At 39.4% G+C, this 18043-nt stretch overlaps 1 protein-coding gene across 2 annotated transcripts in view; it reads right to left on the minus strand.

Annotated features, from left to right (window-relative positions):
• The window catches only part of TMEM41B (transmembrane protein 41B), a 40856-nt gene extending 25489 nt beyond the window's left edge, over window positions 1-15367 (minus strand). Inside the window, exon 1 of one of the 2 annotated variants that reach the window (XM_074230276.1) lies at window positions 15168-15341. In XM_074230276.1, coding sequence (XP_074086377.1) covers window positions 15168-15258 — 91 coding nt within the window. In that variant the 5' untranslated portion in view covers window positions 15259-15341. Of the gene's footprint in view, window positions 1-15167 lie in introns of both variants that reach the window. The other variant, XM_074230275.1, reaches the window with a different exon arrangement.
• Window positions 15368-18043: the final 2676 nt, after the last annotated feature.

The raw sequence follows: 18043 nt of genomic DNA on the forward strand, positions 1-18043 counted from the left end.
ACCAGATGTTCCTATTGGAACAACCAGAGCTGAACAGAAAGTTTGACCTTCAAATACAGGACTCAGGTAAAGCATAGAGAGTGGAGGAGGAGGGTAAAATATTAAGGACTTAATGATGATGAACTGCATGTATTCCTGCATAGAAAAATAATACTGATAATACTCATAAGAAACTTCTCATGTAATAAAGCAGATGGAAGGAACTTTTATAAGATGCAGCACAGGAGAGAGCTGAATTTGAAGATATAATATATTGTAAAAATGGAGTTGATGGCTAAAAGGGAAATGCACTAGGAGTAAGAGAAAGGAGGGATGGAATAGGCTAAGATATTTCGTATAAAAGATATTTTTTTTTATTTTTACAATGTGCTTTTGCAATGATATGGAAGGGAGGGAGGCAAGGGAAAATGAGGAAACCTTCACTCCCATCAGAAATGGCTCAGAGAGGAAACAGCATACACACTCAATAGGGTACAGACATCCAAAAGTAAAAAGGAGAGAAGGGGGAAAGGGGGAATGGGGGGTGGAATGTGGGTGATAGAGGAGAGGGTAGATCATAGGAGAGAACAGCCAGATATAACACATTTTCTTTTTTACTTCTTGCAAGGGGCTGGGATTGGGTGGCCTGTCTGGGCCCATGGGGCCAGGTGGTTGCTGGGTCTAAGGGGAGGTATGTGGGCTCAGGGCCTCTTGGCCCCAAGAACAGTGATCAGACTGCTGCACTACTCAGCTACCCTTCAGTACATTTTAGAAGAGGGACAGAGTAAAAAGAGAGAGAAAATATAATATATAGTAGTGGGGAGGAATGGAGGGAGGGAATTACAATCAGCAACAGCAACAATGCAAAAATATGGAAGTCACTTTTATGACAGACTTATCATAAAGAATGTGATCCACCTAAGACAGAGCTGATGGTATCAGAACACAGACTGAAACACATTTTTTCCCCTTTCCTTTTTTTCTCATGAAGGTCTATATTTTGGGGGGAGGGGGTATTATGTTTACTCTTAAAGGAGAGGTCCGAGTTCTATCATCTTCTGGAACCACAAAGAATAAATCCAATCACTCTTACAGATCAAAGAACTGCAGTGTTTGAGATTGTCATCATGTTCCTTTCCAAGTGGTCTCTTCTCTGATCTAAATAGCACAAATTCCTTCAAAGAACTTTTCAAATCTTAAAGTATTTTTACAAAACAACTGTTACAGTTTCAAATCTTTTCATGATTCTAGCTGCCTTCCTTTGGGTCCAATGTCCATGACTCTTAAAACATAATGGTATATTACCTTGCTGTAGTAAGATAAAAATGAGATCAAATGAGATATTTGTAAAGCATTTAACATAGTGCCTGATAGGCATTTAATAATGTTTGCCCCTTTCCCCTTCACCCCAGAAGAAATGATAAACATAATAAATACAGAGAAGCGGGAGAATTATATGAACTTAAAAGTAAACAGAACTATTGCTACAGAATTGTGAAAAGAATAAACACAATCTTTGCCTTCGAAACTCTAAAGATCACACTGAAGGGCTACGGCTGCTGCTGTGAACTGGTCCAGCCACACTGGGAAGTGATGTGGAGCCATATATGACACTCTACCCACCTTTGATCAACAATATTGCTCCTAGAGCAATACCCCAAAGAGATCAAAGGAAGAGGAAAGGTCTCGTAGCCACAAACCCATGTACAGTAAAGACCTGGAAAGTATGGGAACTATCCATCTAATGGAGAATGGCCAAACAAATTATCATCTATCAATGGAACATAATATTGTTGCACTGTAAGAAGTGATGAAATGTGCAGTTTCACAGAAATATGAAATTTGTATTTACTGATATTCAGTAAAATGAACAAGATCTACAAGAATAATTTCTATAGTAACATTATTAAAAATAGACAATATTGAAAAACTTAAGAACTTTGATCAATACAATAATAACTAACATTTATAAAGCATTTGAAGGCTTGCACTGTTTTTTTTTTTGAATAATGATTAGTCAGGATTCCAGAGGGTTGACAGATGACATTATCTCTTGACAGAAGGGAGATGGACTCGGGATACAGAATGAGAGGCACATTTTTCAGAAGAGTCAATGTGATGTTTTACTTTGCATAACTATGTAACCTTATAACAAAATCTTTGTTCATCTTTTTTCCTAATAGGGATAGAATGGAAGAGTGAAGGAGAAAAATCAATGGGAAGGGGAAAGGGAAAGGAAAAAAGAAAGGAAGACATTGAGGTATTTTTTTTTTAAAGACCAGAGGAGCAGCAGCTAAGTGGCACAGTGGACAGAGCACTGACCTGGGAGTCAGGGGGACCTGAGTTCAAATCTGGCCTCAAACACTTAATAATAGCCTAGTTGTGTGACCTTGGGCAAGTCAGTTAACCCCTCAGCCTAAAATAAAATAAAAAATAATAAAAAAATCATTGTTATTAAAAAAAAAAGACCACAAAGCCAGAAAGGATAGAAAAAGAGAACAGCTTTGAAAACTGTAGGATGATGTTCTATACTTAATTTTTATAATATTCTTTCTATTTTTCTTTTTTTCTAAGTATCTGATTTATATGCAATTATATTCTATTGTTCTCACTGTGTCTCATCTCAACAACAACCCAAAAACCACCTCACTATAAATAAGCATAGTTTAGTGAAATAAATTCCCATACTGGTCATGCCTCAAAAGTCTCCCTTTGTATCTTAAGTTCCTCAGTCAATTCATTAAGCTTCTATTATGTGAAAACAATTGGAAATACAAAGAGAGTCAAAAGACAAGGCTGTATTTTATATCAAGTCATCTGGGTTTATCACTTCACTGATCAGATTTCAAGGGGAGTTTTGTGGTTAGTGGATAGAGCATTAGCCTTGGAAGCAGAAAGCCAGGAGTTCGAATCTGGTCTCAGACATTTTCTAGCTGTGTGACCTTGGACAAGTCACTTAACCCTGATTGCCTTGCCTCCAGAGCCATCTTCTGTCATCCAGATTCATATCTGTTGAAGAAAATGAGGCCAGTGACTTAGCATAGTCCCCTTCACTCAAATCCAATGCATGGGCTTGTCATGGCCTCACCTCCCTGATATCCTGGTCTTCTAGAATGAAGGACAAGCATCATCAGATCAGATTTCTGAAGTCTTTCAAGGTGGTCTCTCTCTATAATTCTAGTACTATTGTATAAATTATTTTCCTAATTCTACTCACTTTACTCTTCATCAAGTCATTCCCATCTCCTCTTAAACAATCTATTTCATCATTACATATGGCACAATAATATCCTATTACATTCATATACTCTAATTTGTTTACCATTTCTGAAGAGGATACTCCATTATTTCCCAATTTTATCCACTATGAAAAAAGCTACATAAATATTTCTGTACATATAAATCCTTCTCTGTATCAGCAGCAATGCTGAGTCACATAGAATTCACTGTTTCATGACCTTTGGGACAGAGTCAAATATTCTTCTACAAGAAAACTGGACCAGTTCACAGTTCTACTAAAAGTATACCTGTTTTCCTAAAGCCCCTCTAACATTTGTCATTTTCTTCTTTTTCTCATCTTTGTCAGTCTGATAAGTATAAAGTAAGAACCCAAGTTACCTCATTTGTACTTCTCTACTTATTAATGATCTGGAGTATTTAAATATGGTTACTGATAGCTTGAATTTCATCCTTTGAAAACTAGGGAATAGCTCTTAAATTTTATAAGTCTGAATGAATTTCTTACAAATCTTGGAAATAAGACCTTTATCAAATTTGAGGGATAAGATTTTTTTTTATCCATTAATTTGTTTCTTTTTTAACTTTAATTACATTAAATTTGTTTGGGCAACCCCCTTTTAATTTTATATTATCAAAACTGTCCATTTTATCTTATACACTTAAAAAAGAAAACTGCACCTAAGAGATCTAAAGTTTTATAAGCAACCCTTCTTTTCTATACCATTATGTATATACAAATGTCTATCCTATTTAGTATGCTAAGTACAAAAGAAAAAAAAAAATATTTCTTTCCTTCCTCTACAAGTAATAGATGAATAATGATTTGCTTAGTTTGGTAACTCCCCAACTTCCCACCCTCTTTAATTTGTTATAAGGGATTGATATCTGGGGTAGGCAAGGAAGAGGGATGCTAGAAAATGTAGGTGATATAATACAAAAGAGCAATATAATTTTTTAAAGAATATTTTTCAGAATTTAACACAGTGCTCCAAATATGGTTTTATAGAGCAGGATTCAATGGACATCAGTCAAAAATTCTACCAATGTTTCGGCAGCTCTTGTTAAAGTAGGAGTTTTACTGTGTCTTGAAGGATAAGTTTGAGTTAGACAGGCTTTTCACATGTATTATAACTATATGGAAAGCTTTCAAAGGCTTCAGTCAGGTAAAACATTTTTTCCTCCTTGGAGTTTTTAAGCCTAAAAAAATTAAGAATTTAGTATGTCAACTCTCAAGCTTAAAGATTAACGTTTCCTTGTACAATCTTACCAATTTACCAGTTTGCTAGTTTCTTTTAAGGAGAAAAGGGAATCCATTCCCCAATGGGTAAGTGGTCAAAGGATATAAAAAAGCTTTCAAATGAAGACTATCAATGACCATATAAAAAAATGTTCCAAGTCACTGAGAGAAATGCAAATCAAAAATAAAGTCATGTTATTACCTGTTTAAGATTTCATTTTTCTAGATTAAAAAAAAGACCACTGTATATATGTTCATAATTTTTTGTGAACCTTTCCCATGTCTTGAGAAGTATTAGACTATAATTGATTATGGAACTGACAATTAAAATAAACAAATAAAGGAGACAGTAGATGGTACTTAATCTTGCTTTTACTATTAAGAAAGCCATACTTGAAGGGTAAAAATCCCACATGTACAAAAATATTCAAAGCAGCTCTGTTTATAATGGCAAAGAATTGGAAATTTAGGGGATGCCCATCAATTGGGGAATGGCTAAACAATTTGTGGTCTATGTATGTGATGGAACATTATAAGATCACGAGGGATGGGATTTCTTGTATGAGTTGATGCTAAGAGAGATAAGCAAAACCAGAAGAACTTAATACATCTTAACAACATGAGGTGATGATCAACCTTGATGGACTTGTTCACTCCATCAATACAATGATCAGGGACAATTTTAGGGGATTTGTGATAGAGAATACCATCTTTTTTTTTTTATTTAGGTTTTTGCAAGGCAGTGGGGTTAAGTGGCTTGCCCAAGCCACACAGCTAGGTAGTTATTAAGTGTCTGAGGCCAAATTTGAACTCAGATACTCCTGACTCCAAGGCCAGTGCTCTATCCACTCCATCACCTAGCTGCCCGGAGAAAACCATCTTTATAGAGAGAAGCAATGAAGTTTAAAGGAAGACCAAAGATTATTATCTTCAAATTTTAAAAGTTGTCATGCATCATGTAATTTTGCTATTTTTAATGTTTTCCTTCTTCCTTTTGGATTTGATTCTTCTTTCACCAATTTCGATCTATGCATATCATGGAAACAATGTAAAGTCTATGTCAGATTGCCTTGGGGGAGGGGAGGAACTGCAAAACGCAAAACCTTGCCAAAAATTGGTTGGTAGAAACTACCATTGTAAGTAATTCAAAAAAATATTTGAAAAAGAAAACCATAATACTCAGTGCTGATTTGCAGTCTTAGGAATAAAGAGTACACACAGCCAAGCTCTCTTCTATTCCCTGCTTAATCTCATACAGGATGATGAAATACTAAGACATATGAACCAAAACAACTTGTATGTTTAATTTAAGACATGTTTTCTTTCACTCCTACTTAAAAGTAGGCATATTTTTCTAGATAAATTGGTTCTTTGGTGCATACAAAAAGGTATGACTGGCATAGGGATCAAACTTTCAGCATCTATCTCATTCCATAAGTGCATCCAATACTACCTGAGCCTAAATATCAATCAGGACAAAGAGACTGTTGTTTTATTTTTTTTTTAATAAAAAGTCACTAGAGACAATGATTTTTTAAAAAATATTTTATTTATTTTTCCAACTAGATAGAAAGATAATTTTCAACAATCAGCCTCTCTTCCATCCCTTCCCTCCCTGATAGAAAGCTATGTAATATAGACTATACATCTATTTCTATGTTAAACATATGTCCATATTGCAATGTAATGTATGTCCTTCATTTTCAAAGAAGACCATGATATCAGAGAGGTGATGCCATGACAAACATGTGAATTGGATTTAATTAAGAGGGGGGGAGAGCTGTGTTAAGTCACCAATCTCAGTTTCTCTTCCAGTTCCATCTGGGTCCAGTGGCCAGATATGAATCAGAACAACTAGAAATGGCCCTGGACGGCAGGCAATTGGGGGAAATGCTTTGCCTCAGGTCACACAGTAAGGAAGAGTCAAGTGTTTGAGGTCCTGACTCCTAGAGCAGTGCTATATCCACTGTGCCATCTAGCTGCCCCTTATATACATACTGACACGCTGTGAAAGAATCAAATCGAGGAGGGAAAAAAACATAAAACAACTTTTAAAAATTGAAGATAGAATGGATGGAGGGAAATACAATTAGAAATAGCAACTGTGGGAAAAACCATTGAAGCAACTGCTCTGATGGACTTATGATAAAGAATGGGATCCATTCCAGAGACAGAGCTGATGTTATCTGAACACAGACTGAAGTATAATTTTTTTCCTCTCTCACTTTATTTTTCATCGAGGTTTTTCTATATTTGTGGGGGAGGGGAATTATGTTTACTCTATTACTCTATGTTTACTCTATGTTTACTCTATTTACTCTAGACTATTTTAGTAATGTGCAAATAAATAAAATAATTTTTTAAAAATTAATTTAAAAAATTGAAGATAGTATGCTTTGGTCTGCATTCCTTCTCTGGATATGGATGGTATTTTGCATCATATCTTTTAGAATTGGTTTTGATTATTATACTGCTAAAATGAGCAAAAGACTTAGTAATTTTTCATTCATTTTATATATATATATATATAAAATATAGCCCTCTTCTGGCTAGCTACACAACTCACTGCTCCATCTCTATTTAGTGGTCTACCATTTAAAGATTTCCCTAAAACTCTAAAATTTCTTATTTCCTTAATCTCCCACAATCTCCTCAACTTAAACACCCTCTTATTTTCTTTCCTCCTATTTCAAAACAAGAAACAATATGATCAAAGAATCATATTAGAATCAAATATTAAACCCATACTATGAACCAAGGCACTGTTAACTTGACCCACTACAAAATCATGTTCTTGGTAATCCTTCTGTTCCTCTCCTGGATTTCCTACTGCAACTATTCCTAACCTCTTCCCCTTCAGCATGTTTCCTTAATCATTTCCTTTCCTCCAATATCCTCCTACCTCTTTAGCCTTGAACCTCTTCCTTCTCCATGTCTTCCTCAGTCACTTATCCTCCTAACTGCCCAATAGTTTATATTTTTTCAATCATTATTGGTTTCCTCTTGAGAGAGGAAAGAGAAATCAAAAAACTTTGGATTGCTTGACTGTTGCTTCCTCTTCCAATCTTTTCTCCACCTCTTTCCAAGGTCAAAATTCTCAAGTGTTTCTACATCTCAGGTCTTTACTCTTTCTTAGAACACTACCATCTGGCTTTTGTCCTACCTATTTATTTACACTGTACTCCTGAAGGTCACCAATGACCTATTAAATTGACCTTTTCTCAAAATTAATCTTTCTCCTTTCAGAAAGACCTAACTTTAGAGTTCAACAAATGACACTTTCCTCATTCTCTTCCTATCTGTACCAGTTTGTTTCTCTCTAATGTAGACTTTGCCTCAGGTTCAATTTTTATGACCCTCCCCCTCTCATTCTTCTGTAACTATAGTCTGTACAAGTGACTCCCCAATCTTTATCTCCAATCCTGACTTCTCACCCATATCCACTCCTACAAACTTTAGGATATGTTGAACATACTATTACCTCCCCCAAACTAAAAATGAAACCATTATCTTTCTCAAGATCAGTTATTTCCTATTTTCTGTATTTCTATATCTAATACTTTCCTAGCTACTCCAAAGTTTGAAGCCCCTAATCTCTCTCTGTCACTGAGCGCTATTAGTTCCTTTTCCACATTTTCTCTTGTTCCTGCCCACTCAAAATGCAGCCACCCTGTTGAGGCAGAATCACCTTTTACCCAAGTTAATACAAAGGTCCCTAAATCAGAAGTTCTCAAACTGGGGCCTCTGAATAGCATAGGAAAACATGAATATATTCCAGGAGATTCAAGAACTTGGATAGGAAAAACATTTACACCCCCAATTAATACAAATAGCTAACATTTAGAAAGTACTTTCTTCCAAGAGCTTTACAATTAACCTTTCATTTGATCCTCACAATAACTTTAGGAGATAGATGCCATCATGATCCTCACTTTTCAAACCTGAGGCAGATAGATGAAGTGACTTGCCCAGGATCACACAGCTACAAAGACTGGGGCTGGATTTGAATTCAGGTAGCCTGAAGCTGCCTCCACTATACCACCTAACTGCCCCTCAAGGTGCTTCAATATAACGTCTTTCATATTTTCAACCTATGATTTCCTTCATAATCCTACCTCATTTTGTCCACCTAAAAGCATTATTCTGAAGACTCTGTAGACTGTTCATGAGCTTTAAGGCAAAAAAAGACGAAGATCTAAGTGACCTTCCTATCTCTACTCTCTCTGGTCTAACCTATTTCTCACCCAGCTGCCAGATTGATCTTTTCTAAAGCGTAAGTTTGCTCATGTCAGTCTTCTGCTTAAAAGCACTGAGTGGTATGCCAGTGATAAAATCATCTTTTCTGTACAGAGATCTGGTCATGTTACTCTCCAGCTCACCTGTGGTTCCCCATTACCTCCAGAATAAAGTCTCAACTATTCTCCTTGGTATTCAGGTCTTTCCACAACCTAGATCCACCATGTCCTTAATTTCGTCTCTGCTTTAGACTACAGGACAAAGCTCTGACCTTTAAACATTATGCCCTTCCCCCTCCACCCTTAATCGCCATCCACAAAATGCTCTCATACCACCTTTCAAGCTCATCTTGTGCCTAACCTCTCTGGTTTTATAGAATGGGAAAGCATTTAACAGGCAAAGTCAAACATTACCTTCTCCAAAAAACTTTCTCACCTATAGTGGGTGAGAGATAACCTTTCCCTTTTGAACTCACAAAGCACTGTTTTCTCTAATACACTTATTAAATATTATTGTGTGTTTTGGCTACTCTGATGGCTTCTTATCTAGACTATAACTTCTGGAGGGCACAGACTGAGTTATCTAAGGTTTCTACCTTTCACAGGGTCTAGTGCAATGATCCACAAAGAGTAAACATTTAATAACTCAATATTATAAAGACAAACAATTTTAAAAGTCTTAGGAATTCTAATACCACAAGTCCAGAAGATTCAAAACAGAAATATGTTACCCCATCTTTTGACAGAAAAGTGTAGAATGGATTGAGCTTTTTTCTTTTGAACAGAGCCAATAAATACAAATTTGTTGTAATAGAGGTTCTGTTTTGAATCAATTGCTGGAAAGGAAAAAAAAAATCTCAGATCCAAAAATAAAATAAATTTTCATTTTATTGTTAGTAAAGACTAAATATCTTAGTCTGGTCCCAAAATATCATCCTAGGTTTATTTTCCATTACTCTCCATCAGCCCATCTAGTGCTCTGCCTGATCTCAGATGCCCCTTGGTGTGTCTTTCCCCTTCCTCCTTTTGTATGCTCTCCCCACCCCTTCCATTAGATTATAAACTCCCCAACACTCATCAGCACTGCCTCTGACACATAGCAGCTACTTAATACATGTTTACTAGATTGAACTGAATCTGAACAGTTTTGAATATGCCAAATTTTCCTACCAGTACACCTTTGATCCTTTCTTACTTTTCCCCTCTTTAATCGAAATCCTAACTATTCTCCAAAACCCAATTCCAAGTCATTCTTCTTTAAGTCTTCATAAATCCTAGCAGTTCAGTCAACTCTTCCCCCTGAAGCTAGACTCAGTTTGGAAGAGTAATGAATTACAGGGAATCAGGTTCCTCCTACTTGAGGATGGTGCTAGAGGAAAGGAGACCTACAGAAAGAAGGAAGAAAAGCAAGGAAAAAGAATAAAGAGAATGAAAAGAACAAAGGCCACAACACAATGACAATACAGACTACAGAGCAACTGAAGCAAAACAAAGGGAAAGAATCTATTCGATTATCTTAGAAAATACTCTCAAACTGATGAACTGTTCAATAAATATTAATCAGGAATGAATATGAAGGAATTTTTTCATTTTTGTCTTTGCATCCTCAGAGTCTAGCATAAAACCTGTCAACCCTGAAGCTGTGTAATAAATACTGGCTGTTTAATTGTGTGGCCTACAAGGCAAAACCTAGGCAAAGTAAGCATTCAAAGAAGACTCACTAACTGATGATGTCTGAAGAAAAGTGCTATAGATTTAGCACTTTATTGTTATTATTAACAGACTCTGGATTAGCCACTAATAATACAAAGATAAAAGTGAAACACCATTCAATCCTGAAATGAGTTATTTTCACGGATATAATCAATCTGGTCCAAGAGAACCAGACAAAACCAATAGGAGAATAATCAAAGAGGAATATCTGGAAAAAAATATTACTTATCTACAAAAGATTTATCAATGTAATGCACACTGTCCTCACTTTGTCAAGCCAATTACTACTCTGAACTTCCAGTAAGTAATGATGAATAAAAATAAACCAAATACTATGTCCTCACTAACAAATTGAAGATTTTGCTTTTTGAAATCATAATCAAATCATTTGCAGCCTGGACTAAAATCACTTAGATCACAAAGCAGTTCCAAATGAAAAATGTCTTTAAAGAAAAATAATTATTTCACAACAGTTCTCTTCCAAATCTTTCATTCTAAAGTTTATTCTAATTATTTAGGGTCTTTTACCACAAATAGGACAGAATCCCAAAGGGACTAAAAAAGGACATTTATCAGAGTCCCAACAATATTATTTTCTCAAAACAATTACACACACTCCCCTCAACCACTTCCCCAAACTCAGAATATGATTGAAATGAAATGCCAGTAAACAGACCAATATAGTAGTCAACAATGAAGAATAGGAGTCCATTCTAATAACCTCCTACGGGTTTCTCTGCCTACCTCAAACAAATCACCCCTTCTCTACTTATTCTGCACATATCATTAAATCCTATCACCTTCAAGGGGGCAGAATCCGGCCTCAGACACTTCCTAATTACCTAGCTGTGTGACTCTGGGCAAGTCACTTAACCCCACTGCCTTATAAAAAAATTTTAAAATTTTTAAAAAAAAACTTCAATGGCTCCCTAATGGATGGTGTCAAAAAAAGACCTGCCTAGGTTCAAATCCTACATCAAATACTTACTGGAAATAAGATGTTGTTGTTGAGTTGTTCCAGTCACATCTGACTCTTTATGACCCCATCTGAGATGTTCTTGGCAAAGTTACTAAAGTGGTTTATCATTTCCTTCTCCAGTTCATATTACAGAAGAGGAAACTGAGGCAAATAGGGCTAAGAGATTTTCCAAGTGTCACAAGACTAGCACATATCTGAGGTCACATCTGAACTCAGGTCTTCCTGATTCTAGGCTCAGATCTCCATACCTAACTGCCTGTATGAAAATGATCAAGTTGTGGCGGCTAGGTGGCGCAGTGGATACAGCACCAGCCCTGGAGTCAGGAGTACCTGGGTTCAAATCTGGTCTCAGACACTTAATAATTACCTGTGTGGCCTTGGGCAAGCCACTTAACCCCATTTGCCTTGCAAAAAAAAAGGAAAAAAGAAAATGAACAAGTTGCCTAATCTCTCTAGCCTTTAGCTTCCTTTTCTGAAACAGAAAGGGGTTGGATCTCTTAAAAGTCCCTTTTAGCTCTAAATCTATGATCTATATACAGAATGCAATTCAAACATCTTTGTGCCACAATTCAACAGGATCCTCCACAATTTGGTCCCATCCTGTTCTACTCAACCTCATATACCACCACCACTCTTTCAAGTTGTCTCCTCAATCAAAATTTTAAAAAAAAAATGAATGCTGACTTCTGAAAATCCCTAGTTTTCTTCTAAACTCAGCTCAACCACCATTGGTTACATGAGAACTTATAGTCCTGTTCACTCCAGCTGTGCCTCCAAAAATACTATCTTGTATTTATTTTTATGTACATGTCATTTCCCCTTATTGAATGTAAGCTCCTTGAGGGTAAAAACTGCTGCCATTTTTGTCTTGCACCCCCTAGCACCTAGGACACATTTAATAAATACTGTTCATTGGGAAAAAAAAAAGAATGCTGAAAACTATTATTATATGTAATAAATAATGTAAATGCAATGTATAATTTTAACATGATGTAATATAATAATGTAAATGTAATATATAAAAAAACTATTATATATCAAAAACAAAACAAATCCAAAAATCAAGTTAGTCTCAGCATTCCTCAGATATTCCATATTCACTCAAGTCTCCATTTTGCTGGTCCTATCATCCCTACATAGATAGCTTTAAAGTCCCATCCCTCCTTCAAATTCCTTCTCCTCCTTAAGCTTCTCCTGAACTTCAATTGCAACTCTTATTTTCCTCTGAATTGAATGAAGATAAATACTCATTTTGAAATCTCACAAGCCTGGAATTTTATCATTTCCTATCTTAGATATAAGTGGCAATATGGTTTAATAGACAGAACATTTGTGTCAAAGATAGAAGATCTGTGTTCAAGTATCTCCTCTGGCACATAGTGACTATGTGACCTTTAAAAGTAAGGCTCATAGGTTCTCAGTGCCTCTAAGACTGTTGGTAAGATATGCTGATTCATACTGGTAAAAGAAGACTCTTTCACTGATGTTGAGCAACATGAGCAGAACCAGAAAAACACTGCACACCCTAACAGCAACATGGGGGTGATGTTCAACCTTGATGTACTTGCTCATTCCTTCAGTGCAACAACCAGGGACAATTTTTGGGCTTTCTGTGATGAAGAATACCATCTGTATCCAGAGAAAAAGTTATGGACTTTGAATAAAGATCAAAGACTATTACTGTCAAATTGGAAAAAAAAAGTTATATTATTATGTAATTTTACTATCTCTTACTTTATTTTTCTTTCTTAAGGATATGATTTCTCTCTCATCACATTCAACTGAGATCAATAACATGGAATCAATGTAAAGACTAACAGACTGCCTTCTGTGGGGGTGGGGGAGGGAAGCAAGAATGGGGGGAAATTCATAAAACTCAAAATAAATAAAATCTTTTTAAAAAAAGAAGTTTCTTTCATTGGTAAAATAAGTCAGGACAAAAAATATCTCATGTATCTCTCTTTTGAACAAAATATCAACTTCCTTCAGAAGAAAGTCAGGTTTTAATAGTTCTATTTTAACACAATATTTCAAGGATTCAGTATTTAGTTTAATGTTGATACACACATCCCCAATGTAAACTGTATCCTCTCTATATCAAGGTAGACAGACAATATTGAGATGAGCTACTGTGGCCAATCAAAATTCAACATTTGATGGGTTGTCTTCTGAGTATAAGCTTCTCCAAATTTAGCTGGGATAATTATCTGTTGCTATGTCATAAATACTCAAGCCTTCTCCCTCTTTGAAGTATGTCAAAAGTGCTTGAGTTCTATGGAAAGTCACCTGTGAAAGGCAATGGAGTAGAATTTCGGTAGTCACTAAATAGGTGTTGCTAAAATATTTAATTTTGGCACAGAGATGAAGTCACAAAACATTCTCAAAAACAAGAGTCTTGGGGGTGGCTAGGTGGTGCAGTGGATAGAGCACGGGCCCCGGAGTCAGGAGTATCAAATCCAGCCTCAGACACTTAATAATTACCTAGCTGTGTAGCCTTGGGCAAGACACTTTAACCCCATTGCCTGGCAAAAAAAAAAAAAAGAGTCTTGGGAAAACCTCATTTGAGTATAGAGTTCAAAGTGGCACTGGCCACTCCTGTCATTCAAACTACTTACAACACCCTCTGGTCAAACTGGTCTTTTTTCTGCATCTGGAACAAGAACAGCATTCTCCTCTTAAATCTCTGCTTAAGTCTGTGTGGCTCAGCTTTCTTCAAGTGATTTCTCCTTTCCAAAGCTTTCCACAAAGCACATACCATTTACTCTCGAAAGCCTTCCCCGACACCATCAACCCGGCTCTTGGAACACTCAGACAATTCCCTAATGACTTACAATATGCCACATTATGTAAGTTATTTAAATTTGTGCCTTTTCCCTCTACTAGGCTCGTAAGCTGCTCCATCCCCAGCACACTACTGTGAAAAGAGTGCTTAATATCATTAACACTACCAAGTCTTCTTCACATATCCAAGACTACCGGAGTGCCGTTTTTGAACAGGGTCAACCCTCCCCTTCCAAGACAACACAGGAAAACATCCAAACTGAGCTGAACCCCCAGCTACTTCTTTGGACCACTTCAAGCCTATGAACTTCAGAAACCCGAACATTTCTGGACGAGCCAAGCTAAATTCAAAATAAGGTCATCGTGTAAAGCAGGTAAAATACTGGACTCCGGCAGACCAACCGTCCCTGAATAGGCTGAATTACCGAAAAGGCAATAAAAGTAGGCGGTTGTTTTTTTTAGGCTTTTGCAAGGCAGTGGGGTGAAGTGGCTTGCCCAAGGTCACGCCGCTAGGTAATTATGAAGTGTCCGGGGCCGGACTTGAACTCAGGGACTCCGGACTCCAGGGCCCGGGCTCCAGGGCCCGGGCTCTACCCACTGCGCCACCTAGCCGCCCCTCTTCTTGCCTCTTTACAAAAGCGGAATCAAAACTTTTGTTTTTCGGCTTGGGCAAGGCGGCGGCCCCGGCCCTCCCGCCGCCGCCGCGCCCCGCAGCCCCGGGACCGGCTCCCGGCACTTCAGTGCGAGCCCAGGCCGGCCCCGGCCTCCTGCCGCCTGCTCTGGTCCGCCAGGCCCGGCCCCGAGCTCGCCGGGCGCGGCGCGGGCTCCCGGGGCTCGCTTTCGGGGTGCAGCCTTGCCGAGGACAGGCCGGCCAGCCCCCCGGGCCGGGGTTCCACAGCCCAGGGCCCCGGCGGCCAGGACGGGGCAGCCCCCCGGGCTCGCGCTCGGACTGACTGACAGATCGGCCCCCGCCCCCAGCTCGGGCCTCCGGGGGCCGCCTCACCTTTCAGCGAGTCCCCGAGGGCCTGGTCCGAGGGCTCCCGCGGGCCCTCCGGGGCCGCCGCCCCCTGCTCCGCCACCCTGCCTTTCGCCATGGCCACCGCCGCGAGGGGGAGCGGGCGGGGCGCGGGCTCCCTCACGTCGCCGGGCCGGGGCCGTCTCCGCGCACGCACGGCCTCCGCGGGGGGGGGGCGCCCGGGCTCACTTCCGCCTCCCGCTCACCCGGAGCGACCCCTCCGGAGCGCCTCCTCCCAGCCCCGCCCCCGAGTCTCGCGAGCGCCGAGCCCGCCCCTCCCCGGCCTCTTCCGTTGACTGCGGAGCATGCGCACGTGTGGCCGCCCGCGCCCGCGAGGTTCCGGCGCCGGCTCCCCCGGACTCCTCCCCCGGCTCTCTGGATACTTTGTATCTCCGAAGGGAAACACAGTGACCCTGTGAGCCTCTCCCCAGGCAGCGCTGGGCCGGCCAAAGCCAATGCCACCGGCCGCCCAAGGTCGCCTCCGGACGGGGCGATGGCAGCCAGAGCTGCACCGGCACATGGAAAGTTTTAGAGGAGTGGGCATTCGGGGGTGGAGTTAATCTTATTCCTTAGAGTTGATCTTCCATGAAGGATTGGGGAGGAAAAATGGGACTGGGGCGCAGAGGCCCTGGAGACTGGAGGACCCGAGTTCAAATCCGACCTCAGACACAGTAATTGCCTAGCTGTGTGGCCTTGGGCACGCCGCTTAACGGGGTTGCCTAGTGAGTGGGATTTCTTCAGTAGAATATTATAGATTGGAGAATAGTTAACTATGTGCCGCTCCTCCCTTGACAAAGCAACCTCTGGGATATTGGTGGAGTCAACTGACCCCACTTTATCTGTTGAATTCCGGATGGGGCTGAAGAGATAAGCTGGTTTGGGTTTAAATTTTAGGCTCTTTTCCTTAGATTAGTTTTCCAGTCTAGATGTAAAACCACATTCCTCTTTAACAAGGGTGGGTCAGTGGGGGGCGGGAGTCCCTATAGGATAAATAGGATTCTTGGGCCTTTCCCTTTAGCCTCAATCTCTGGTTCCCACCCATTCCTCTAGAAATTTCTCTTACTACCTTGAGAGATCTTCCAAATTTATTTAAGTGGCATTTGTCCCACACACCTAGCAAAAACCTTAAAGAAAAGTGGGACTAGCGATAGGGTTACCCCCTCTCCAAAAGGACGACTTATTTAGATATATTACAAATGTAATCTATATTTAATGCACAGAAGAGAACAGATTTTCAAACAAGCAGGATAGTTTTAAAAGTCACATTATACAATTGTAATGGTGGACTTGATAATAAAGGCCCAGTCCTGGGGCTGCTAGATGGCACAATGGATAGAGCACCAGCCCTGGAGTCAGGAGGAGCGGGAGTTCAAATGCTGCCACAAACACTTAATAATTACTTAGGGAAAGCTACTTAACCCCATTTGCCTTGCAAAAACCTTAAAAAAAAAAAGGCCTAGTCCTGGGAGCAAGAACAGGGAACCAGGTTGATAGTTGGTGAACTTCTAGAAATTTGTGATAATGCAGAGCAGAGTTCGAATCTTGCCTAGAAATTTAATTAGCTGTGCATCTCAGGATCTCAGGCAACGTGATGTTTGCCATTCCCTAAGGTCATGACAACAGGAGAGGTGACATCATGAGAAGTCCTTGAATTGGATTGGTGTGAGGGGTAGTATGCTCAATCACCAGCCTCACTTTCTCCTCCAGAGTCATCTGGGTCCAGTGACCAGATATGAATCAGAACTCTGGAGATGCCCTAGATGTGAGGTAATCAGGTCACACAGCTAGTAAGTGGCAAGTGTCTGGATTCAAACTCCCATCCTGACACCAAGGACAGTTAGTTTTTTTAGGGTATTTTTTTTAGGGTTTTTTGCAAGGCAATGGGGTTAAGTGGCTTGCCCAAGGCCACGCAGCTAGGTAACTATTAAGTGTCTGAAGCTGGATTTGAACTCAGGTACTCCTGATTCCAGGGCTGGTGCTCTGTATCACCTAGCTGCCCCCTCTTAATAGTCTAGCTGCCTGGGCAAATCACTTAAACTCTGCCTGTCTCAGTTTCCCCATCTATATAATGGAGATAATAAACAGCACTTCCCTCCCAAAGTTGTCAAAAACATTGCAAACAAAAGTTCCATAATAAATACTAACTACAGTGAGATGAGCAGAACCAGTAAAACACTGTACACCCTAACAACAACATGGGGGTGATGATCAACCTTGATGGACTCCCTCAATTCCATCAGTGCAACAATCAGGGACAATTTAGGGCTGTCTGCAATGTAGAATGCCATCTGTATCCAGAGAAAGAACTGTGGAGTTTGAATAAAGACTAAGGACTACTGATTTTAATTTAAAAAAAAATTGATATTGTCTGATCTTGCTATCTCTTATACTTTATGTATGATTTCTCATCACACTCAATTTGGATCAATATATACCATGGAAACAATGTAAAGACTGACAAATTGCCTTCTGTAGGGGGTGGGAAGTAAAATTAGGGGAAAAATGGTAAAACTCAAAATCTTTAAAAAATAAATGCTAGCTATTTACAGCAGCTAGGTGGCAATAAGGCAGCAAATGAATAGAGCAGGAGCCTGGAGTCTGGAAAACCTGAGTTTAAATTTGACCTCATATACTTAGTAGCTGTGTGACCCTGAGCATGTCACTTAATCCTGTTTGCCTCAGTTTCCACATCTATAAAATGAGCTGAAGAAGGAAATGGTAAAGCACTGGAATATCTTTGCCAAGAAAATGGAGTCATGAAGAATCTGACATGACTGAAAAAGGACTGAGCATCTTGAATTCAAATCTGGACTCAGATACTAGCTATGTGACCATGGGCAAGTCATCTAGCCCTGTTTGCCCCA

Source organism: Macrotis lagotis, chromosome 3 (assembly GCF_037893015.1).
Source record: "Macrotis lagotis isolate mMagLag1 chromosome 3, bilby.v1.9.chrom.fasta, whole genome shotgun sequence".
Classification (NCBI taxonomy): Eukaryota; Metazoa; Chordata; class Mammalia; order Peramelemorphia; family Peramelidae; genus Macrotis; species Macrotis lagotis.